Source organism: Zonotrichia leucophrys, chromosome 3 (assembly GCF_028769735.1).
Source record: "Zonotrichia leucophrys gambelii isolate GWCS_2022_RI chromosome 3, RI_Zleu_2.0, whole genome shotgun sequence".
In the NCBI taxonomy this organism is placed as follows: Eukaryota; Metazoa; Chordata; class Aves; order Passeriformes; family Passerellidae; genus Zonotrichia; species Zonotrichia leucophrys.
This window is the reverse complement of record NC_088172.1, coordinates 92,144,679-92,170,222: the sequence shown is the minus strand read 5'-3', so window position 1 is coordinate 92,170,222 and position 25,544 is coordinate 92,144,679. Positions and strand designations below refer to the sequence as shown.

Sequence of the window (25,544 nt, the reverse complement as noted above, 5' to 3'; positions counted from 1 at the left end):
ATAATTTGCAGCCCAAGTGGAGAAAGGCCTGGATGGGGGGAGGGAGTGCATTTGTGTTCTCTCCTCTGCCCCAGTGAGCTCAGCCTTTTAATATTTTTGGCATTTGTAAACTTCCCAGATTTAGTCTTGCAGTTGTTCTCCATGCAAAGCAAAGCCAGACCCCCTACCTGCATTTTTTTTTTCCCAGAGCTTGGTATCATCAACTTTTGGTATTCAGGACACAGTTTTTCTGCCATCTTCACAACTGGCTACAGTGTTTTGGTCAATTCTACATGGATGATTAAAGTTTGGAAAAAAAACGCTTACAGAAATAATCTCTATGCACACAGTTCATAATCTCAGAAATAACTACTGCACACAGTAACTCAGGGCCACACACAAGCAACCTTAAAATTCACTACAATTCCTCTATTCACTTCCTAGATTATTCAGATAATTAGCACTTAACATGGTGTAAGTAAAGGCCTAGTAAACAGCAACACAAAATACCATATTTGATAGATATCTGGACTTGGCCATAAATCCAGGGAACAAAAATCCAGAAACCATGGAAGAAGCACCAACTTAATTCAGCCCAGGAAATATTCTGGAATTTGAAGACACAACAACAGCCTGAACTGGCTTTACACTAAAACAGATTACTGCAGTCCCTACTTATTACTTACACCTTGGAACAATCATGTACATCTCTCTCTCTCAAGTTCTGCTTTTTAAATTTAGTTTTACATTTATTTATTTCTAAACTCCAAACAGCACAGGATATGGATGCTGACACCAAACCTATTTAAACTCTAAATATCAACTTCAAGTCTCAAGTGATCTGAAAGACTGGCCCTTTACCCAGCAGCTCCAGCTGTGAGTGGAAATGTTTGCTGCCAGGTTTTACATCCCTGCATTCCAGGACTTGCAGGTACCACCTGCATCTCAAAATGTCCACCTTGAGACATCTGATGCAACTTTCAGAAACTGTAATATCCCTAACCTGCATTAAGAGTGAATTTAATTTTACTCACACAATTAGTAAAACTTGAAAAGTAATTAAGAATTGCAAAGGGACATCCCATTGTTTGTTTTGGCCTACAGAAAAAAAGAGGGAAATTACATTTAGAAATTACACTTAACAAGCCTGCAATAACAACTTTGGAGTTAATACTAATTTTGGGGTTCCTCTCCAAAAAACGGGAAGATGTTGAAGTGCAAGTGACAGAGGAGGCAGGCAGCGAGAGGAGAGATAAACATTATTAAGAATCCAGATCATCTAAACAGTGAAGGAAGGTCAAGAAATTTTTGTTCAGTTAAATCCACAAGGGAATTCAGCCTTCCAACAAACTGGCTGGTTATCAGAAAGTGAGATGAAAGGTGTTCTACTGTCCTACTACAACTTAAAATACACCAAATAGTACAATAGGACACACAGGGTGACAAGTAGCAGCCTCAACATAAATGCCACAATATTTAAGTAGCATGGAGTACCTAAAGCAATAAAAGCAACATGAAGTCAGAAGTTAGGCTGGCCCCTGCTTTACTGTTTTACCACAGCACTGAATATCTATTGCACAGGGAGTAATTAACAACTCTGGAAGACTGGATTAGTAGACATGAGATGAAGAGACATTCCACAAACACTTTATGCAGTGGAGTTTGATTAAACACCCCACCAATAATATATCACTTTAACTTATGCATACCACAGAATAAAATCTCATTACCCTATGACTGCACACTAAGTAGTTAGAGGATTCTTTCACCTGCATTCTGGTCCAGAGGTATTTTTCATTGACTAAAGAGGCCCCAATCCTGAGCTGCAGGAGAGGTGCAACACACAGCACTGCTGTAGCAGGAAAGAGGACTTGTGTCCATGTCCTCAGTCTGAAGCTGATCCCTAGTGTAAAAATCTAGTTATTCCTTTTTTTACTGCAAATGAATGGGAGAATTTCTGTACAGCACAAGAAGGGGCACCTCTGGCAAACCTCAGAAGCAATGGGCCTTGAAAGGACTCTCAGCAGTCAACAACAGATTGAAAAGAGCTAACTAATTTTTTTATACTGAGAGCCTAGAACCCTAGGAGCAAACATATTTGATTTCCTGCCCCCGGAGTTGATTAAACTGACTCTCAGTTTTCACTTTATAAAACAGAGCCTTTGACAATTATTGATCCCCCTTCCTTTGGTTGGTTTTTTTTAGTTTGTTTGTTTTTGTTTGTTTGTAGGTAAAACAATATACAAAGCAATACTCTTGCTAAAGCAGAAGGTTTGAAAGCCTTCTGTAATTTGAAACTTCAGTTATACTTAATACTTTCCCAATTACTTTCTATCGGAAATTCTAGTTTAATACAGTTTTTCAAATTAAACTTCACCTCATAATGATGAATTCCTCATCTTCAAAGACAAAAGACCTAAAACTTTGGGATGCTGTAAGCAACCAAATAACACAACAATGCTTTTGTTAAAACATTTAACACAGTATGCTGATGTTTCTACCTGAATTTTTTGATGTAACAGCTACTTTCTGAAATTACTAATTTGGCAGTTTGCCCTGGAGTCGCTCCAAGCTAATTTTGATAGGAAAAATGTGAATTCACAGCTTTGAAACACAAGAGAATGTTGTGTTAACTATTTCCACAGCTCAATGTAGAATACTGAAACTTCCAGTCAAACAATTAAATGACATTTTCCTCGCTGTAACACGTTTACATAACCTAAAAATTACTATCATGAATATTAGTAGCACCTTAAACGTGTATGCCATACACTTGTTCTTTAAAGGATCTAACTACATTTATGTTGATCTCAGGAAAAACAAAAGTTATTTTGCTTCATAGATACAGCTGAAAGAGTGGGAACTAGTGTTAGACTTATTCTTGATCAGGGTTTATGGGGTCCTTCTACTTTCTGCACCCAGTCAACCAAGAAGCAACATGAAATTTCACCAGAATCAATTTACAATAGTTTCTAAGCTTGATGATGGTGGTGATTATGATCATTCTTTTAAAAAGCCACAACTAAGTACCTGTCATATATTAACCCATGAACACCATATTCTCTCAACTTCTTCCTGTTATCTGGGTCGTTTGTATCATCACCCCACGTAAAAATAACCAGGCCTTTGGATATGGCCCGTTTAATAAATGATGGATTCCTCAGCAGGTCTTCAGAATGCACACTAATTCCCTGAAATACAAAAGACTTCAATTAAAAATCCTTGCTTTTGAAACACATCAGCTTTTTTACTCTTTTAACACTGGCAGCTCCTTACTGTTTCATCCATAATAATAAAACATTTAACACAATTAGAGAGTTTAATTAGAGTGCTATTTTAAAAACACTGTATTAAAAACATTTCAAACAATGGACCTTTTTTTGGCAGTTGCCCAATATTAGTGTATTTCTATTGTGAGGTTAGCCATAATTTAAAGCATTAGTGCCAAAAATGATAGATTTAAAACAAGCAGTAATAATTCAGTTTGATTTTAACTTGTCAGCTTACCAGCAAGTTTTCAAACTGTGCAAAGTTAATGGCAATTGAAGTTGTGCGAGATCTGAGATCCATGAGCTCTGGATAGAGTTTAGATTCCCCTTGGGTGAGAAACAGCACAGGATACTTGTTCTGCTTATGTCGGATCCTGTCAGGAAAAAAGTCCACAAGTAGCACGTGAAAAAAATACAAGTGAAAGAACAAAGATTTGATCTCACTGTTTCAAGGGGAATTCCTCTCTTTCCTGCACATTCTGCTAGTTCCTAGCTGGTGCAAGGAGATGGCCCCACAGTTTAGCATCAAACTGCTGACAAACTGCTCCAACGAGTCCTTTTGCCACTACTGGAGATTAACACACATGTTAAGGGAAGCTAGGCTTGATGTTGAACTCAGCCTTACATCCTCAATATGTTTATATATAATCCCCTAAAGCCATTTAATTCTGTAATTTTCTTCTTAAATGCACAGATTCATGATGATCATGAAGATTCATGACAGGAATTTCTAAATATGGTTAATAAACAGCCCCTAACCTTACTAATGCATTTTTCAAGCTGAATACTGTAACAAGAGTATTTGTTCCTAAGTTAGGCTTGCACACCCCTCAAGTATGACTGGAAAAGACTTTGGGATACCAGAAGAAACCCTGACATTTTTGTTGAGCTAAGAAAGAGTGAAGCATCCAGAAAGGCACTTGACAAAACTATGTACTATGACTTTGTTCACCTATTTTTATTTTTCAGACTCATTCCAGATAGCAAAGTGGTCTCATTTCAGTTCCCAACTATTTTGGCACCCAAATTTTATGTCTAAGGAAAACACCTGTTACTTATTTCCTGCTGTGTATTTTAAAATACAAAGTAAATTTTACCAAATAAAAATAAATTTCAAAACCAAAGTACATTATTTCTCTTCTAAACTTACATTGTACAAATATCTGCATGAAAAGAAGAAAACACAATTCTTCTTCGTCCAGCATTCATCAAAACAGTTTTCAGAATAATATCTAGAAAAAGGTTCATATCAAAGTAAGTTGACAAGTTGCCATCCCATTGTCCATCCTGGAAAAAGAAAGCACAAGTTTGAGTCACTTAAATGAATGCTTACTAAAATTATTTTAACCAGCAATGGTCTCTCAGTCAACCTGAGCAAAGTGAGAACTCAGCTGGCCAGTTTGAATGCAGAATCAATCCTTCAGTCTGCTCAGTGCTGGCTCCAGCTCTCCAGGACTGACAGCCTGAGAGGGGCAGCTGAATTCTCACAGCAGTAAAATTCACTGAAAAATCCCCTGTCTCCCCATCCAAGGAATACATTCCTAGGAAGCCTATTACAGCTACAAAAACACAAAGAAATTCCCTGAAGACCAGTAATTACAGCAGCTACTCTCTGTGGTTATTACTAGCATACTGACTTTCACCTACCACTGTCCTCAGCTTCCTTCCCCCACTCCAGGCTTCCAATCCCAGCCTTTATACCCATTTCCCTCTGGACTGAGTGCTGCACAATCCAGCTGAGTCTGCAGCCCTGCTGACTGGAAGGAAGCAGCTGCTTGCATCACTGCACCATGCTGTAGCTGCTCCTGCACAGGGCCAGGAGAGGTTGAATTTCTTGGCACTTTCCTGTCTGCCCTGTTGTGATCTGTTGACTTTAAAAAGAATCTCCTACCAAAAGCAGTCTAAACTCAATCTTATGAATTTTATTATTTTAAGAATAAGACTGTTCATTTGTTGGAGTGGTGCTACTATACTCCCAGTTTAAAAATAATGCAGTATTTTTTTTTAAAGGCCCAAACCCCCACAAAAATTATGCCTTTGCAGCTCATAAATTGTCACATCAAATTACAAGCTTTAGCCATAAGAATGTCAAACAATCAAAGTAAATCACATGTATGTTTACTTACCCTTTGTTGGGAGATCCATTTTATTTCTATGTCAAACCCAACATCGTTAGGAACAGACTCCAGGACCTGAAAAAAATTTTACTATGAAGAGACCCAACAGCAAAGGAGGACAACAAAGCACTGGGAAGGTAATTGTTGGGAGAATACATTGGATTTTAATGCTAATGGTGTCTTAACAGTAGAATTTAAAACCCTAGGTTTTTAACATTTTGTACAACACACGTATACACCCTTTTCTACTCCAGTTTAAACTTAATGAATATATAAAAGTGGATACAATCTTAAGGGCAAGATTTTGACAAGGTACAAATGTGAGTCAAATCACCTTTACACATGTAATAAATGCCCCATTTGTACTCCTAAAGAAAAAACATTTTTTCTTTCTCCAGGAAGTTCCTGTGAATGCAAAATGCATCTTAAGTACAAAATCTAGGAGCTTGCCATTACCATGATAACAAAAGTTCTTTCATGTGAAATTTCTGTAAAGAATTATTTGCAAGGTGATTTCAAAAGGTGGAGCTAACACAAACCAGTCCTAAATGGAAACACACTGGAAATTCACTCAACATTTCTCAGTGTCTGGTTCTGAAAGACGGCCAAGACACTGTGAGGAACTGGCAAAGGGCATGTGTGGTTTCTCTCAAAATTAGGAACTGTCAATGCATTAACAGGCAATGCCCACATGTTAACCAGCTGTAAAACTGAGTGCATCTGGAGCTACACAGCTTGGGCTCATGAACTCAGAAGCTTGAAATACACACAGACTGTTACTTGTGAGCACTGAAAACCCTCCAGTGTCCAACAATAAAACCCCTGTTCTCAGTTCCAGCATTGATACCAGAGGCCTAAACCCAAAAATCAATATCCCCTTTGCTATGTGTGCAAAGCTGAAAGTAAAACACAGGTTTTCATGTTCCCCAATCATCTTGCTCCATATCCACCACTTACTCTTTGCAGAGAAGGAAATGGCTGCATCTCAAAAGCAGAGTTCTCTTCATCGCTAAAAGATGCTGTAAAGAAAGATGAAATATTGAATTAAAACAACAGAAGCATAATCCCAGTAATGCCAGCAAGAAAAAACTGGCTCAAAATCATAAGGTCTTTAGGAGTGAACAATGAAACCAGGTTTCCCTTTTGATTACCTACACCTTTTCCTCTAATACTGACATACTCCCTGTCAACATACTGGTGTTGGCAATTCCTGGTTTGGAATTTAAACCCTTGCCATAACACATACATACATACATATATATATATCTCAGAATGGCTTCTCATCCCTCACGACTTCGCTCAGTGAATTATATCCACAATAAGCGTTGTCTATCAAGGCTTATTTGTTGAATTTTTTAAAATTTTATCTTTTCTTATACAGGTAGGATGCGTGAGATAATTTGCTGTCCCTACAAAAGGGATAATTAAGGCCAAAAATTTACAGCACTGATAAGACATCCTACAGCAGTTACCAAAGTTCTTGTCAGCAAGTCTGAAGAGCTGAAGGTACAGCTGGAGAAGCATAAGATGGAAACATCAGCAGCAATTTTGTTATGATTATTCAGAAATATATATTGATCTATATATTTACCTTCTACCCTTCTGTCCCTGCCTCTCAAGGGAGTAACTTCTGTTCAGATATTTCCTTCCCAGTAAAGAACTCTACAGCATGCACAAAATTAACTATTTAAGCATTTAGAAATGTTCAGGACAAATGTGATTACAACAAGCAGCTGCAACCACAGAATTTATATCATTACATGGCAATAAATCAATCCCAACACTCCTCCAAACTAGTACATACCATTGTGATCTTTTACTTTCAGGGCCGTCACGTGAGCCAGCTGAAGAGCATAAGAGCAGTATTAACACTCTACCCACATCTTCCTACATGCAAAATGTAACTAATTTTGCTTGTAAATGATTTTACAATTTAAAAGTCTATTACAGATATAATTTGTAAAAGAATAAAAGACAAATTGTACACATCACAATTTTCTTTCAAATTTTTGTTTTCACAATTTCAATAAAAGCTCAAAACCAAACTGAAAACATGTTCACTGAAAATTCAGGAATAGTGTTAAGGGTAAACCCATACAAATTATAATTCAACATCAAGATGTGAAGTAGTCTGAACATTAATCTCTCCTCTGTGTTTCAATCCTGCTGACCTGTTTTATATTACAGTCACACACACTGAGCTAGAATCAGGCCAGACACAGCCAACTCCCTTGCTCCATTCAAATTCTCTCTTCACAAAAAGGAGCAGACCAAGTAATTTTAAGTACAAAGAATCATATGGTTCTTGGATTAGCCAGATGGTTTCCTTGACTGAGGGCAGGTATCTCAGCAGGCTCTTCAGTAGCCCACTCATCCCTTTTTTATCTAGACAAGGCCCTTCTGTTTGGAAGGTAGAGGAGTTCAACACAGTCCCTTTATCATTTGAAAATTAGATACCATATTTCTAGAGCATAAAAGTAATGACATTTATGCAAGTTATAAAAACATTTTTCTTGGAATTACCTAATTGTTCTGTTTGCACAATTTTTAAAACTGTACTCTCCAGAACTAGTTACTCCCAAAACCTCCAAGCTTCATAAAATTCTACACACAGCATATTGTACTAGCCAAGGAAACAATACCTTTAACAACTGCAGCTGATCGAATGTGAGTTCTTTGACTGCAATCTCAAACAGTTCCAAAGGCTCTGTATCCAGTTTCTTTGAAGAGAAACAACACATAATTAAGCATCACTGAAAGCAACAAAAAAGCCACACACCCTTCATAAAGTAGCCATAAAGGCAATTAATGTTTCCTATTTTAATGATAAAGATACAAGTGATATCTTATGAATAAGATGATCAGTTTTCACAAGACAACATAGGCACTTAAAAGCATAAAACAATCTGAAAGAAGCCCAGTGTTTTGTCTCCATGCAAGTCAGAGGCTTTAAAGTTCTTTCATCCCCAAAACAGTAGCATAATAATAATTATTCTGTAAAAACTTGATTGGTTAATGTATTCAGGAAAGATGTTTACAAGTAAAGAAATGCAGTAAAAATATTCCAAGGCAGTTCACTTTACTGCTGTTTATCCAATGTCTCAGAAACTAATAAAATATATAAATGTCCTGGGATAAAATTCACACACACAGACTATTCCCAAAATAAAGATCTGCAGTCAAAAAATTCTGTCCATTTCTCACTTCCCCTCTTCACTAAGAAATTTTTACTGAGCAAGACAATATTGAGTGAAGATACACTGAATATTCATTCCCCTCAGTCAAAGTTCCATTTCTACACTGTTCTAAACCAAGCTTCTGAAAAAGTGCAATACTGCAGTGAGTGTGGGAGTTTGAAACACAAGACCCAGTGCCAAGAACAGAGAGCAGTGTGCTCTGCAATCTCTTTGGATTCACTGCCAGAACTAGGAGGAAAGATAAGCAGAACAGGACAGAATGCAAACATTAAGGCCTCAGTATAAGAGAGCCCCATAGGCACCACAGAATAGAGCAGAGCTGTCTGCTTTTTTTCTTCCAAATCTTGAGTCAGAAAGAAGCTTAACAGTAACTACAACGTCAGCTTGAAGAGTGCCAAACCATGCATCAGAAATGCTGTTGCTACAACATCAAAAGGAAAAAAATTCAACTTCCCTGATCTATGCAGTAAGTAATGCTGCATATTTATTGCCATTCTATCCCTTGAGAGCCCAGAATTATTTCTGTGAGAGCTTAACATTATACATTTTAGAATGGGCATATCTATACATAAAATACAGCTATTCTTTACCTTTTTCATGGCCATGCAACACGTGAGATCATGGTATACTATAGGCACATGATCTTTAGAGAGATGTACATCAAATTCCACAAATGCTGCTCCCTGCAGAAAATTGAAAATCACACAGAATAAAACAAAAGTCCATTAACTACTTATGCACAAAGACAACAGAACTGCATGCAAGTACTGTCAAGTATTCAAGGTCCTGGATATCAAGTAGAAGTTGAATACAACTGGCTGTTGTCAGTTAAATCATGCTCAGCAATGGATTATTAAAGATGAAAAAAATATATGGCAAATGATCCTAATTACCATAATACAGACATACATATACATATATATATATATATAGGTTAATCTTGTAAAACCCTCTAATAAGATTCAAGTCTTGTGAACCTGATTACAGAGAAAAACCAAGACAATATTTTTAGACACAAACGTTTAAAACACAGATAACTTTGAGGCATCTTCCTCCCTCCTCTCCACCACCACACCAAGAGACAAGTGATGGCTCCATATTGCCAAGGCTTTAGGGAGATATTCCATATAGGAACAAACTTCTGGAGTCTCTAGTGAGTAACACAGCAGCAGTGTGTTATAATCTGTGCAAGAGCAGAAATAGCTGCATTCAGCACTTTCCTGCCCTTTTCAGCTGTAGATGTTTTCTGTTAGGCTTCAAAAAAGGAAAAAAGATACAAAAACTTGAAGTACAGTCTTCCAGAAAAGAGGGAGGCCCAGAAAGTAAAAGACAGTAACAGGTTTGGGGTTTTTTACATATATTGACTGCTTGCAAGTCATTCCTTTGAAGGCCTCCAAGAACACCATTCATCAAATTATCACCCTGACACCCACTTTTTCAATCAGCACAGAGAGAAAATAGGACATGGGTTTTTTCAGCCCTTTCCTCAGCAGAAATATTTTCAAATTGGTGGCTTTCAGCCTTTTCAATCTGCAAATAGATGAAAGCAATTCTCTAGTCATGCTGCTGATGACTTCACAGCAAATTTCTGCCTCAATGCATATTTCTTGTGAGCATTTTAAAAGCCTGTCTATAAACCTGTAGTGTCCACTCAGGGATTAAGGACTACTGTTCAAAACAGTCATTTAGCAGCTACAGCTTTGTTCAGTGATCAAGATTATTGGAAGGAATAAAAGTGACCATCTCCATCACAGCATTTAGGCACATGGAGCTATTATCTCCCAAACTGGAACTTCTGTCTTAGGATTTCAAGTCTTCACTGCAGCAAGCACCAAAACAAGGACTGGTTTATTCTACCAGCTCAGCTCCCAAGTCACATTTTCAGAGAGCAAGTCTCAGTACACAGCAGTCCCTGAGCAAGACCTTTGCCACGTGAGAGGATGCTGACAGACTCAAGCAGTGCCAAAACTTGATTCACTTGTTCAAACTGTCTGTAGAGGGTTGAGACTAAAATTCTCCCTGTATTAGAATACCAGCAGAATACACTAAATGGAAGTTTTTATTTTTTTAAGGGACTTGAGAAGAGTCTAACCTACTATTAACTTCCCATAACTCAAGCAATTTCCACAGTGATTTTATCTAATTTAGATCAGTTCAATTACCATTCACTGTATTGAATCATGCAAATTAAGTGTACAAGCCAACCTAGTTTGCAGGAGACAGGTGCTGTGTGTGTGAAAATGTGTGTACATACATGACTAGCAGCACTCCTCAGGGATGCAATGGTGTTCTCTTGAACTTTAGCAAGCCTGAAACAACAGCCAAGAAAAAGGGTTTGTTAGATGCAGTATAGCACAGAATTGAACCAACAGAAACACAAATGAGAAGTTTATGTTTTACAGACTACCCACAAGTTGATACTGAAGTAAATGACTATGGGTTGCAGCTTTTCCAAATGTCCACTTCCTCAACTGATGTCAGTGGCAGAAAACAATTTCCCCAGTTTAAAATGCAAACAAACTTACTTAGTGGTTGTTGTAGAATTCCCTGCTCCCCTGTGTCCAACATCCAGAGCTGTTCTTGGTTTCCAGTACTTTGCATATGAAGCCTGCATATCACAAGTGTATCCCTGGATAGGTCTGATAATTATGTAGTCCACTGCAAAAAAAACAGCAATGCTTCCCATGTCAGTAAATAGCCGATGGCTTTGAGGAAAGTTATCTGCATCTGTTGCTGGCATCAACTGTACCTCTAACTTTTCCAATTGTCTTCCTTGGATTTCTGCTCATAATGGCGAGTGAAAGAACTCCAGCACTCTTTCCAGGTTCTGCAATTGTGGATGACAGGAGGCAGGCAGAGCCTACGTGACCTGGGAGCACATCATCTTGTACTACCTTCTCACCTAAATCTTCCTGAAAACAAAAACAAAAACCCAAAACCCCTACTGTTAGATGTGAGTGAGAATTCCAAACAAACTCTTCTGGCTTGACACGACACAGGTTTCTTGTGTGTTACACAAAACACTAATTTCAGCTGAAATTGTTTAATGTAACAGTAAGTTACGAATTACTATCAGGAAAATGAAAACTTTAACAGAAATCTACAAAACTCACATTTTTCTTTGACACCCCTTACATCTCAAACTTTTCACCTCAAAATAGCATGCATGGAATAGTCTATATTCTAAAATGCCCAAGCCTTGTTTAGGACAAAAATTACTGGAATAATATTTATGCTTAAAATGCTAGAAAACTTGGTATGCATTTGCAGAGAAGAATTAATATACAGAATGTGCACTTGACCATAGTCAAGTTCAGGAACTATGCAGACACTTTACAATTATGACCGTAAGTGATCCTGAAGGCATTTTCAGACCAAAAAGAGAATGCTTAAAAAAACCTTATTCTGTGTAAGTTGCTTTCTTTTAAAAAAAACTTCAAATACTAAGACTTTTCAGGGGAAAAAACAGTGTAAAATAACGGACACAATAGTGAGAATCCAGTTTTAATCTGCATGAGTTAGTTCAGAGAAATGTCTTTTGCTTATAAAAATTTAGATTCAATAGTTGTGATATAATCAGTTTATATACACATTGTACAGGCTGAAGCAGGGGAAGCATAACGTAGCTGATAAAGGATTAATATTCTGATAAAGGATTAATATCAAGCCAACCTAACAGCATGCAATACTGCACAGACGCAGATTCAAGTTTAATTTGTACTGACTTCTAAATAAACAGAACTGAAAAACTTCCTGTGCCACATCAAGAAGGCTCACAAAAACCTTTCTACAACGGGCTGGGAGTCAGTAATCTCACACTTGTGTAAATAAATGCAAAATATGAAGAACATCAGGCAGTAGCTCTGTTTCAACAGTGAAATCTTCACAACAACTGAGCTCCAAAAGGCAGACTGGAGCTGCTTCTTAAGGGTAAAAAGACATACCTCAAAAAAATCAAATATTAACTCCAAGTTATCAGGCTCCATGGTTTGTATTGTGTATTCTATCCACCGGTCTGGCTGCAAGGCATAGCCACAGTCAGGCTGAGAGTGCCGACACTTGTAGTCGTCGTTACTGATCAAGGAGAACTCCACCGTGTTTGCCATTTTCTGGGGAACAGTAGGGGATGTCTTGTCTTCATCATCATCCTTCTCTAGGCCTTCTAGGGTCAATTTTACTCTACTCATCCAGAAACACAAAACAAATGGTTAAGTCACCGCAGAGCCTTTACAAATGATAAAGATTTAGAACAGGACTGCATACAGAGGCTCCTCACACGAGCAAGAATTTGCAGCCGTTGTCTAAATCCTATTTTAGTCAGATTTCAGTGCTAAAGTCACTGCTAGAAGTTGAACATGGGTAAATATGAGAACTCTACTAGGGGTCTGAGAAGCAGCACTCCCACCAGACTATTTGGGCTGCCAAACAGTCTTCCTGTACAGACTGTACATCCATAATGCCAACAAGCTACGGAAAAGCACTGAAAACAGCAGTCATCATCAAGGTCAAGCCTTGAACATTGGTGGCTGCTGCTATGTCCCTCTGATAAGGCAGATAAGTACACTCTAATAGATATAATATAAGCTGAAGTAATTAAATCCCTTGAAAAATCCTGAATGAGCATTTAAACTGAATGGATTTCTGAAAAAAATCCTGGACTGAGAAGCATAAGCCTCTCTATAAGACTCAGAGTCCTTTATCATACAGAGCAAACCTTCCAGACAAAATTAGTTATGTCAGTGAACTAAGCATACATGAGTAAACCAAATCCCTTCCTGCATCACAGACACAGCAGATGAGACACAGGATTATCATTTATAGATGCCAAGTCACCAGTAAAACTGATGTCATATCTCAAAGAAATAATTACAATCATGGAAATCTATTACACCAAGTCCACATTGAAATATATCCTCATAAAAAAAAAAAAGAAAAGTTACAACACAGGTACTCCAGAAACTTGAAAAATGACACTGCCATAGCAAGTGACAGTCACAGAAATGACTGGACAGATCCAACATTTTAGGACAGAGTGTTTAGTGAATGCATCTAGCTTATCAAGTTTTATTTCAACCATTTAACTTGGACAAGAAGCTGGCTTCAGAAATTACTCTCTCTACCTGCTATAACATGCAAGGAGAAAAGGCAAAGCTGTACAGAACACAATGTAAGTATTAAATCTCACTGAAGAGCATCATATTAAATAAATCTTCCCCTCATCAGCAAATTTGGAATTGATAGGAGGGGAAATCAAATCAAAACTGGAAAAAAAGAAATAAATCAAGTATAACAGATCCATGGAATGGTTTGGTTTAGAAGGGATCTGTAAGATCATTTAGTTCTAACCCCCCTACCACAGGTAGGGATGTCCCCTCTACCAGGTTCCTCCAAGCTCCATTCAACTTTGCCTTGAACACTTCTTGGGTTTCAGCACCTACAACTCTGGACAACTTGTGCCAGTGTCTCACCACCCACACACTAAAGAATGTCTTCCTCCTATCTCATCTAACCCTGTCCTCTTTCAGTTTAAAACACTTCTCCCTTGTCCTATCACTCCAGGCCCTTGTCTAAAGTCGCTCTTTAGGGACTGCTGCAAAGGTCTCCCCAGAGTTTTCTCTTCTCTAAGCTGAAGAACACAGAATTTCTAGTCCTGTGTCCACAGCAAGAAGTGTTCCAGCCCTCTGAGCACCTCCATGGTCTCCTCTGGACTCACTTGAACAGCTCCATGTACTTAGCCTGGGGGTCCCAGAGCTGGATGCAGGGGATGCAGTTCTCCAGGTGGGGTGTCACCAGTGCAGAGCAGGGGCCAGAACCCCGTCCTCACCTGCTGCCCGCACTGCTGCAGCTGCAGCTCACAATGCACTTGGCCTTCTGGGCTGCAAGTGTGCAGTGCCGGGTCACATGGAGCTTCTCATCACCAACACTCCCAAGTCCTTCTCCTCAGGGTGCTCTCAATCCATTCTCCACCCAGCTTGCACTTGGGATTGCTCCAATTCAAGTGGAGGACCTTGCACTCAGCCTTGGTGAGATCTGAACTCCCAAGCCTCTGAAGCTCCCTCTGGATGGCATCCCTTCCCTGCAGTGTGACTGCACTGCTCAGGCTGCTGTCATCAGCAAACTACTGAAGGGACACTCAACCCTATTTTCCATACCACCAACCCCTGAGGGTCATCCATCATCCCTGGTTTTCACTTGGGACATCAAGCTGCTGCACCACAACATCCAGGGCAACCACACAGCCAAACCCTTATCCACTGTGTGCAACAGTGCAGTCCTCTAAACACCGGGCTAAGATACCCATTTCTGACAATTAACTGTGGAGTTATAAAAATGACTCATTTTTGAGGCACCTCTGCAGAGAAAAGCACCAAACTGATTTAAGTAAGACTCTAAGAACACTACAGTTCTAGCCAAAAAGCAAGAAATGCCAAGACAATTATGGAGCAAATATTTGTGCTTTAACACTTAGAAACTTGGCTATTAGTAACCCAAAATGAATTTAAAGGCTACATCAATTAAGTAAAAAAAAAAATATGGCCCTAGTATTGACAAGTAACATGAAGTAAATTGCATACTGAGATGAGCAGGCTCTTACCTAAACCTTGATGTTTTAAATTTCTTCTTAGAAATCAGTACAGGGGGTTTCTCAGAATAATGCAGACGTAGCCTGATTTCTGTCTGACATGTCAGCCAACCAGCATCCACAGTTTTAATACCATCTATCAAAAGCCAAACAGAAAGGAGAAGACATTTCAGTAACTCATTTTAGGGAGATCTAGGTAGTTCTTCTTGCCATCACCTTCCAGATAATCCTCCTTGTCACCAGCCTTGATCTACAGTAATGCAAGAAGTGGGGTGCAGCCTTCCCCCAGTGTTTCTGAACTACCCAAAACAGCGAACAGGATTTTAATGGGATTAAACAAGAACAATGATCATGTGTCAACTATCTGCAAGACAGCACTGAGCAACATTCTGTTGTCCTGGGACCTCTCAGCACATGGAATAATACTGACAGGAACTCTGAAGGCTCATAAGCCATCAGAGGCTCCCTGTTTCTGATGAGACACAGGTGTGTCCATTAGCCCATCACAATTAGTGGCAGTAAAGCAGTGCAAGTCTGCAGGACAGGGTACAGCAACAGCTCTGATGAAAAGCGTGGAGAATCCTCACCCCCAACACCAAAACAAAGAAAGCCTGCAAGCAGGAGGACCACAAGCACAAGCTGCAAACCAGGTGCTGAAGCAAACCCCACAGTTTTGAAGAGGTCCTAAAAAGCCAAACCCATCATTTGATGAGGATATGAGGGGGAAATGGAAAAGCTTGAAGACAAGATTTATGAGGTATGGTAAGGAGTTACTTTCAGTGTCAGAGGATTGAACATTTAAGTGAGAGGTGGGTCAGAACTGTCACAAGTGAGACATCTGTGCACACACAAGAACATGAGGTGTGGGCTTACAAGAACCCTTTGGCAGCTGCATCTCTGACTGAAGAGGCAGAGTGGGTAAATACAGTGTTTTTCCAGGCATGAAGAGTTTTTCTAAAGTTCAGTATTAAGAGAAAGCTAAGCCTATTCTCTACTTTCAAAAAATGCATGCTCATGATTTATAGCTCCCAAATTTCAACCTTTAACACCGTCCGAGTGGCAAGACTTCAACTCTTCCTAGCACTCTTTTATTAACATTAGAAGGGATAACAGCCTGAGTGGGAATTCACAAATGCTACATACAAAAATAACCATAAAAGCAGAGAAAACTATCATAGGCAATTATTTTCAAAACCTATAATCTCAAACATTTTTCAACAAGACTTAACCTTGTTTAAATTAAATTCATGGCAAGGAAAAAAGGTTAATATATCTCACTTACTACAGATTCCAAAGTCTCCATCATCGACAATAATTTTATTTTCTAGAATTAAAAGGAACGGAAAAGAATGGAAAAAAGTAATTAGTATTCACATTTAAAAATCATTGCCAAGTTAAATTAATTCTACTTCTCCACTTCACTTCTAAAAAGTGTATCTTAAAAACGCAGGAAAACTGAATCAGACAAAGCAGCATGTTTTTTGCAACCTTCTATAAGGACTGATCTCAATTTTTTTTTTCTCAGTTTCTGCATGAAAAAACCAACCAACACACAAAATACCACATTTCACTACAAGTAATCTGAACTGAGAGTAAAAAGTTTGCACAATTTTCTGGCTTGCTGCAGTATTTTGCTGCTGACTACATCCCACTAGTATCTAAGATGCTTTACTTGTCAAAGTAGTGTCAAAGACATTAAATTTTCTTGCAAATATACAACAAAGTTGTCCTGCTGCACATTTAAAGCTTTTAAATTGAGTCAGTCACAATTAAAATGCTTATTCTGCCCACGAGACAGAAACCAACCTAGCATGAATACTGAAAACACTCACTTCACACTTACTTTTACTCTTTCCAAAGCTTTAAGAACTGAAATCCTAAGGCACTAAATAAACTCATCAGCATTAACAGAACAGATAGTCTAAACAAAACATCTATTTCTCAAAACATAAAACTTCACATAATTTTGCCTCTACAGTGGTTAATCCCTTTTTTTTCCCCTAAGAATCATTTGGCTCCTAACCTAATTTCTTAATAACCACAGGCAACAATTTAGGATCAAAATGACCCAGTGCTAACATACTGTGCATTGCTGCATTTTCTTAAAAACTGCTTATGAAGAATTGAGTATTACCTGGGGTAAAAAAAATCTCAACTTGGAATGAGGTAATCTAAATTTAAAGTCTAGGCCCTAGCACAGGATAGGCTGCTTCTCTTATCAGTTACTGACAAATACAGAAATAACCTTCTTACAGGAAAAGAGACACTACAAATTCAACTGAAATTTAAAAAAAAAAGGCAAAGGGAGAACGGAACATGATCATGGTACTATTAATGACTAACAGATTCTTTGATACCACCTTCTTTTTAAAAGACATTTTTTCAAATAATTAGGAAGTTTCTTAACAAATATAAACTTCTAAGTGTGGAGAAAATAGTATTTTTATGTGCTAGAAAAGACAGTGCATAAAACATGCCATAGCAGCATAAGAGATCTAAACTACAAGCTACATCCAAAGGTTATTTCAGTCACTCTTAAAACCCAAATTTTTCCCTGTTCAGAAAAGCATTAGTAGCTCATATGCAAGTCTGCATGCCACCCCTTCTTTCAGCAAAATACATTTCTGCTCAATTGACGGGTAAATAAGTACATTCATGTTTCTATTTTCATTAATCCATTTACTTATAGAAGCCTAATTAAACATTTTTGTTTAAAATTTTACTAATTAAATAGTACTTAAACAAAAAACAGCAGTGACTTCACACCCTCCCCTCATTTTCTTTAAAAAAGATCATATGGATCCTTAGTCTCAAAGACTTAAGCTTACAGAAAATTATTAAAATTCCAAATTAGTAAAAAACCAACCCACATAATCTTAAGGATGACAGCAAAGAATTTCACATCCACTTCCATTTTGAAGCCACTTACATATATATACATATATATTTTGAGAGTAAGGCCCATGTTGTGCAAAAAAAAGTCTATACCTCCCACACATTAATAAATTTAAGTACTTTAAAACTATAGCTATCAATCCCTCTAAACCAGTGTGCAGCATATCAGCAATCTTATGCATATGCCTCAAACAGATGCAGTTGATGCCCATACCTAAAGGGGTAATTGATCGTGGTTGTAGATGAGTCTCCCACGTGTGAACTATGACTTCGCAGGGACCATCGATAGTCTGTAATTTAAAAGTTAAATGTCTGCAATAATTTTTTTTGTTAGATCTGACTTTGTACCCATGAAGCTGGTTGGGATGGTTGTGAACTAAACTTAGAGATTTAAGGAAGTAAAAGAAGGAGGAGAAGAAAGGGAGAGAACAGAGAGAGAAAAAGACTGAAGAAGAAAGAAAGAAAGAAAGGAAGAAACAGATGAGGCTTCTTACCCCTGCAACTGCTGATGACTCTGTTTGATGTGTTGTGAATACATATGACAAAACTTTTGACAGTCTGACATGGCAGAGAAGTTACATGGAATCATTAAACCTTTACTGCTAACAGATGCTCTGCTGGACTATTTTAGTTTCCTTCTTATACAAAAAAAAAATCTCTAAATTCATTAAGAGTGCTCACTTTGTTCTCAAGCTACAGGAACAGTTTATGACAAACATACCCCACATCTCTAATTCCAAACAGCATTCAGCACCTACTCATGCACATAGCAGTTGCAGGGGTGAGTTCTCCTTCAAAATTTGCCTTGCTAAATTCAAAGACTATAAAACACAGTTATTTAATTGTGGTACTGAAAAGCAAGTTATTTATCATCTAATTAAGACATAAATAATTGATCCAATCAGCCAGCAATGAAGACCCTGCAGTCTATTCCAGCTGGAGCAGGATAAATTAGATACTGTCATTAAAAAGAAAATATTGTCCACCAAAATAATACATTTGTTGACAAATACAGCCAAGACTCAGATAACCAGAACAGTAACACAAACTCTCCTTTCAGAACAATTTAACTTTGAGGTAGCTTTCTAGGTAAAAGCTTTCAGGGAACCACAACTTAACAACAGAGAGAACATGCCTGATCACCAGTTCAGTCACCCTGAGCAGGTTCCCCTAGCATGGCACAGTTGTTATTACCAGATGCAAAACCCACTGTCAAATAGCTGTAATATGTAATTTTGATGTTTTGGGGCCTAAGTAACTCTTATTTCCAAAAAAATTTGCTACTATTGCCAAAGACATGGAAACTTCCATGCCAGCTCATCCGAGTAGTTCAGGTTCTTGTTTAAAGAGATTTCAGACCCACAGGGACATCCAGACAAGCTTCAGCCTCAGCAGTGTAATTACACAGCACCAAAACGCTTTGTTCCTTTACACCTCACCCAACAAATTCTTCACATGCAGATGGGATTTCTTGACATACACTGAGCACATTTAATCTCCCAAGCTTTTGGCTGAGTTAACAGCAAGCAAACACCAAACATTTAACAAGAGCTCAGTAGGATGGCTTTGCTCTGTGAGTCTCAGCTAAAGCAATGTTCCTAATGAGTTCAGAGGCATCCACACTTAAATGTCATGTCAGAATAAACCACACATGCTTAGTTATCTTTTAAAGACAGAATGCATGTAAAATACAAATACAATTATATTACTGCTTCCAGTTTATTCCTGTTATGGGGCAGATTTAGCTCACAGCTTCTCACTGCTGCCACAGTGACTGCACTTAGGATTTCCAGAAAAGCAAATAATGAGAAAGTTTCTTTCCCCTTCTTTGACAGCACAGTGACATTTGCCTGTCACAATGACAGTTTCTAAATCTGCAAACTCTGTTTGTCAGCAGGGAGGCTGCCATTTACTCCCACCATACAGGCATGCAAGATCTCCAACAGCAGCTCCCATGAGCACGTGTACAGCTTTAGTTTGTGAACCTGGGCAATGCAAATCTTCCTAACATGGACTAAGCTGCTTCCTTCACAAGGTAAGCAAAGGTTCTTCCTTGTAAAACCCCCATGTATTGCATGAAAATGTCAATTTATTTCTTACACTACTGTAACTCTCCATTCTCAAGTTAGGTTCTAAAATGATGAATGAATTTGAATAACATTATCCCAACAATAAGGACACCATGCCAGATACATTCAGCATAATTTCCTTTCATGAAAGGAATACAATGGACTGACTGTGCATTTAATCCCAGGAACCCTCAACACGTCCCATACTAAGAAGAGCCAAGCAAAACTACCTGGAAAAAAAGGGCAATTGATTAGAGAACAGACAGAGATACCACTAAGAACCCTCTCAATCCCTGCTCAGACCCTCTCTGAGTTTACAGGCATTTAAAAAACGTTTCAATTACATGTAACAGAAGCCATTGTTACAATGAGGTCAAAAGAGTAATGTCATTTCTGTGGCATATACTGACCACATCTGAAAAGCAGCCAGCTGAGCAGCAGAACTAAATGAGGTGTCATCAATATCAACAGTATGGAAACATTGCCTAAAAGGAGAGTTTCTAGAGGACAGTCTTAAAAGGGCATCCATCCAAATGTCACATCAAGCATCTCATGGGCAGTACACTGAGATAAGTGTCTCTGTGGATCTTTTTTCTACTAATACAGACACTGTTATTTTTTATAAAAGCCAACACAAATATTATGTTGCTTGACCCTGATTAGCTGAACATCTGATTCAATTTTCAAGTCTTTAAAGAACATTCAAGAACTTTCTGCAAAAATCAAGTCTTCTTCTGTTATGAGAAGCTGGAGCATCCCTCCCCAGCAGTCATTAGACACTTTTGAAATGAAGGGGAAAATGCCTATCCAGCATAATGGCTCTGAGGTTCAAAGCAGATGCACCATTTCCATGAAGTGCCTGGGTACTCAGTACAATTAAATAATGAAAACACTTCTGTGGATTCTTAAATGGTAATTTAGGAGATCAGTTCCAAGCTTCCTGCTTTAAGACAATACAATAGAGTAGGCATTAGAGGGGGGGAGACCCAAACCAAATCTTAAAAATGCCACACAAACACATTTATCCAAGTGCACTTCACTAATTAAAACTATGTTTCAAGAAAAATAATCTACTTCAATAATATGAAACAGCTAAATTAGACTTAATTGCTAAAGCTGCATTTCTGACCAAAATCTCTCTGGATTTTTGTATCATGTAGAAGACAATAATTAAGCACTAAACTGAATAATTAAAGCCATTCAGCCATCACATCCAACTTGCAAGGCAGCAGCAGATAAAAGTCACCTGGCAGGAAATGCTGAGCTCAGTAGAGATTTTACAGCTCTGGTATTTCCAGTAACAGTTTCTCACATAATCTGCTATCTAAGCAGACAATTATGTCTCTGTTACTATCGTGACAACCATGGGTTCTTAATCTACAAAAAGCTTTTCTAAGGCATTAATTACTGAGTCTAAGTCTCAATTTCATCTTTATTACTACAGTCTAGGCACTAAATGGATTTATTTAATTGCACTTTAAAAAGTAAACCTAACTCTCATTTGAAACCTCTGTAATTAAGCAGAAAGTGTGAAAAATGTCCTCCAATCCAGTTTTTAAAGTCTTGCTACATGCACAGACAGCTTAGTTATTTCACACTTGCCTTGAAAGAAGTAACCCTGAACTTGCATGCTTATTTACAGTTTTAAAAGCACATACAGAACACAGCTGAACAGATTAAGGTGTGTTCCTTACCAAGGTTTTCAAATATGCATCATGCAAACAAGGCATGTAAAATCATTCTTCTAAAATGTAAGATACATAGAAGACCAATTCCAGCCAAGGGGTTTTGGTGTGCCTCACACAAACCCCCTCACAACCCACTGCCACAAACAGAAATTGAGTGTACAATAAAAGCCAGGAAGATCCTCACAGGGAGCACTGGTCCCAGACTATGTTCAACAAAAGAACAACCTGCACCAAAATAGTTTAAGTTACTGTCTCATTTCATCCTAGTGTGTATATTTATTTTTCTTTTTAAATGGTTAAGTTCAAAATGTCTGCAACACAGTAAAATCTCTTGATACGCAGGAGCCAAGACCAGACACCAATTTTACAGGAAAATGTTCTTTGGATATATATTTGTATTCATGCAAAAATTCTATGAATTTCAATATATTGAGTATTTTTAAAAAACACTGCTCTATTTACATAGCCACAATTATGTTAACAGCCATATGCTTCACTACAAACAAGACTTTCTATTACATCACACTTTCCTTCAAGTAAAAAAATTTTAAGCTCAAATTATGATCTTTTTAAAGGGAAGGGAGAAAAAGACATCACTTTTTTTTTTTTATAAAATATCAATTCTTCTATCTAGGAACTACCATTTCTCTGTGTAAACACGTATCAGCCCCATCTTTGCCACCATGCCCAACTCAAGCATCTTCACAGATGCAGTTGCTGTAGAGGTTGCTGACTTCAGGTGGATGTGTCCTCAGCATGATTTAATAACTATGTGATGTCAAATTCATATACTCAGACTTGAACATATAGTTAAGATTACACTGTCGTTTTACTACACATAAAATCGATATAAAAAATTAAATGTCAGAGATCATATACTGCCAGCTTGTCAAATTTAGGAGATTAATCACATGCAATGCCTAATGAAAAAAAAATTCTGAAATAAAAATAGGCAAAATAATTTAACTTAAAAGTATATTTTCCTTATCAGCATTTCCTTAATGCTAAAGTTCTCCATGTACTGTCTCACTTGCACTATACTGTACATGATATTCCTGTTACTTTTTCATTGTTCTGCAAGAGGTTTACAAAAAGAGGAAGAAAACTACATTGTAACTGGATTTCTTTCCTTCAAAAGACTTTATAAAATAAGAAGTCCTGTGCATTTAACAGGTACAAGTCAGACACCACTGAGGTGACAACCTGCACCCCAGGAATTCACATACTTTGTTTTGTAGGGTGGTTTCCTTTTCTGCTGCTCTTGATGCTGGTATTGCATTAAATTCATACTTACCTTGGCAGACCCTGCATCACACGGTGCATAAGGGTGCAGATACAGAGCACCTACTCAAAGAAACACACTCACCAATACAGAGGGTAAACTTTTGCAAATGGTAAAACAGAAATTGTATTGTGTATCAACCATGGCTCAGCCTCTGCTCACTAACTCTGCTTTTTGAGTGTGTTACATTTGCTTACATTTAAACTTCTGGACTTTTAAATTTCTGGTCATTTGCAAAAACAAAACAAAATGCAAGAGTCCTATCAGAGCTGCTGAGCTGTAAGAATTAATCTACTTTTGGCCTCAGTTTGAACTCAGCAAAAGAAATCCATTACTGGCCTTCCCTTCTTTTGCCTCAAAGTAGCAATTTAAATACCAGTTTCTGACTAGACTGTTTCACATGCTCTAATGAAAAAGCCAGAACTGTGTTTCATTTGAAATTAGTACCCTTCACTGAAATGATACCTCCATCAAATGTGATTTTTTAGTTAAAAAAGGCTGACAAAAACTTACATGCTCTTGACAGTAATTTGAAATTTTTAAAAGGTATTGATGAGATGGTTCTGTAACTCCTTTGCACATTTAGCTACAGCCTTCATAATCCCAGTTTCAATGAGGAACTAAAGCCCAGGGTGAATAGCTACAGGATATTAATAGAATAAGAAAGACAGCAAAGGCAGCATTAAATTTCTTAAGGTTGTTATTATGAAAAACAGTACAAGAGTAGCTGCTTATTTCCCCAACTTAGTCCAGCTTTTTCCTGGATGCAGCCTCTTCCCATCTGAAGAACTTCCCCCTGCCCTAGTGCAATGTTTACAAACCAGTACACTGCCACATACATTAAACTCTAAGTTATGTAACTTTAAGTCATATGCAACTTTGACATCAATACCTGTAAAAACACATCTGTCTGTGTCTCTTGGCTCTTTTTTTCCCCTCCAAGTTGTGCAAATACCTACATACAGACATACAGAAAACAATGGGATGCCCCATCCCTTGTTTCACCTTTTCACTTCAAGAGATTAATTTATGTTAATTATGCAGCACAAAGTCTGGCTAATACTTCTCATGCTTCACAAAAACAAATCTGCAGTGATATTAAAAACTTTAAAAATTTTAATGCACCTCCTACACTGATCATTTTTCTCCTACTATCACTTGCTTCCATGCTATCATACAGGGTAGATATGAGATACTATCACATTCCTTCCATGGATCACTTGAGATCCATGCCCTGCTGAAGTCCATATGCAACTATATTCTAACTATGAGAACTCCACCATATTATTTAAGCTTTAGAATAATGTCAGGGATTTCTTTACCACTGATATTTCTAGAACACTAACACTGATAAAAGAAAGAAGAGGATATAATTACAGTTAAGAGCATATGGTCATGTATTTCCAGAAGTGAACTGTATTTCCACAAATGTTTTAGTGTTTCACATGTAGCAATTCAAGACTTATTTCTAAAAAAACTCATGTTTAACTCAGGAAATCCTCTTTTTATTTCAAGTATGGGAATTTTTCCTAAGGATGAGCCAGCTTAAAGTAGACAAGGTTGTACATACCTTAGGTTCTAGAAAGTATCCCTTAAAATACCGATACTGAACAGGAACTCCTCTAGGAAGCTCTACAGTAGTTCTCCATCTTCTCTCAAACATACTGTGAAGAAAAAAAGAAAACAGCCAACCAAAAAAATAAGTTCCAAAATACAGCCTAACAGCCACCTCAGACACATGTCTAAGTAATATTCCAAAATAAAGTCTCATGTATTGTTGCAAGGAAAGTTATTACAAAGTAGCTTAGCCAAACATGCACAGAACACAAGATGTACTCAGAAATGACACTGAACTTTTTGATTGACAGATCTGAAATGCTCTAAGAGAGCAAGAATTCTCACCCCCATTGAACAGATGGGGAAAACATGGTGAAGTGATTCAGAGACTCATCCAAGATCACACAGCCAGTCACTGACAGAATTACAGACACAGCCTGCAAACCTTATTTTCCTTCACCACAGAGCGGCCATAAGCTGGCACCATTTTAAGAAAATACTGAATTTTTCCACAGCATTTAAGCTTTTTTTGTGTACACTCATACATCCCCTCCCCCTTAAGAATTTCAATGCAATTCTCAGTTTAAATAATCTCCTCCCTATCACTTTCTAGCACAATAATAACTTTTTTATAGTCTTTACTTTCCTTTTATCCTATACATCTCCTATAACTTGCTGCACAGCCATGGGATTGAGAATTGCCCTAAAGCAGTTTCATACTCCAAGTATCTAAAGCTAAACTACTGAAAAGCCAACCACAACAGCAGAAGCATCATCTGTAACTAGAAAAGCACACCCAAGTTTTATATTTCCTTAAACATATTCCTAGGTGTTCAAAGTGCTCAGGGGCAACACAGGAAATTCGTGAGTTCTACTGCCAGTATATGCAGCTAAGGAGTTTACAAACT

At 37.8% G+C, this 25,544-nt stretch overlaps 1 protein-coding gene across 5 annotated transcripts in view; it reads right to left on the bottom strand.

The window, feature by feature from the left end:
• Positions 1–25,544, bottom strand: part of GPCPD1 (glycerophosphocholine phosphodiesterase 1) — a 42,848-nt gene that overhangs the window by 5,101 nt on the left and 12,203 nt on the right. For 4 of the 5 annotated variants that reach the window (XM_064709281.1, XM_064709282.1, XM_064709283.1 and 1 more), the window contains exons 4-19: positions 24,650–24,743; positions 18,255–18,330; positions 16,428–16,469; positions 15,158–15,281; positions 12,507–12,741; positions 11,312–11,474; positions 11,088–11,220; positions 10,817–10,871; positions 9,153–9,245; positions 8,008–8,085; positions 7,170–7,209; positions 6,323–6,384; positions 5,375–5,440; positions 4,399–4,535; positions 3,487–3,622; positions 3,010–3,170 (exon numbers count right to left, since the gene is read on the bottom strand). In XM_064709281.1, the coding sequence (XP_064565351.1) occupies positions 3,010–3,170; positions 3,487–3,622; positions 4,399–4,535; positions 5,375–5,440; positions 6,323–6,384; positions 7,170–7,209; positions 8,008–8,085; positions 9,153–9,245; positions 10,817–10,871; positions 11,088–11,220; positions 11,312–11,474; positions 12,507–12,741; positions 15,158–15,281; positions 16,428–16,469; positions 18,255–18,330; positions 24,650–24,743 (1,695 nt within the window). Of the gene's footprint in view, positions 1–167; positions 269–3,009; positions 3,171–3,486; positions 3,623–4,398; positions 4,536–5,374; positions 5,441–6,322; positions 6,385–7,169; positions 7,210–8,007; positions 8,086–9,152; positions 9,246–10,816; positions 10,872–11,087; positions 11,221–11,311; positions 11,475–12,506; positions 12,742–15,157; positions 15,282–16,427; positions 16,470–18,254; positions 18,331–24,649; positions 24,744–25,544 lie in introns of all 5 variants that reach the window. The other variant, XM_064709285.1, reaches the window with a different exon arrangement.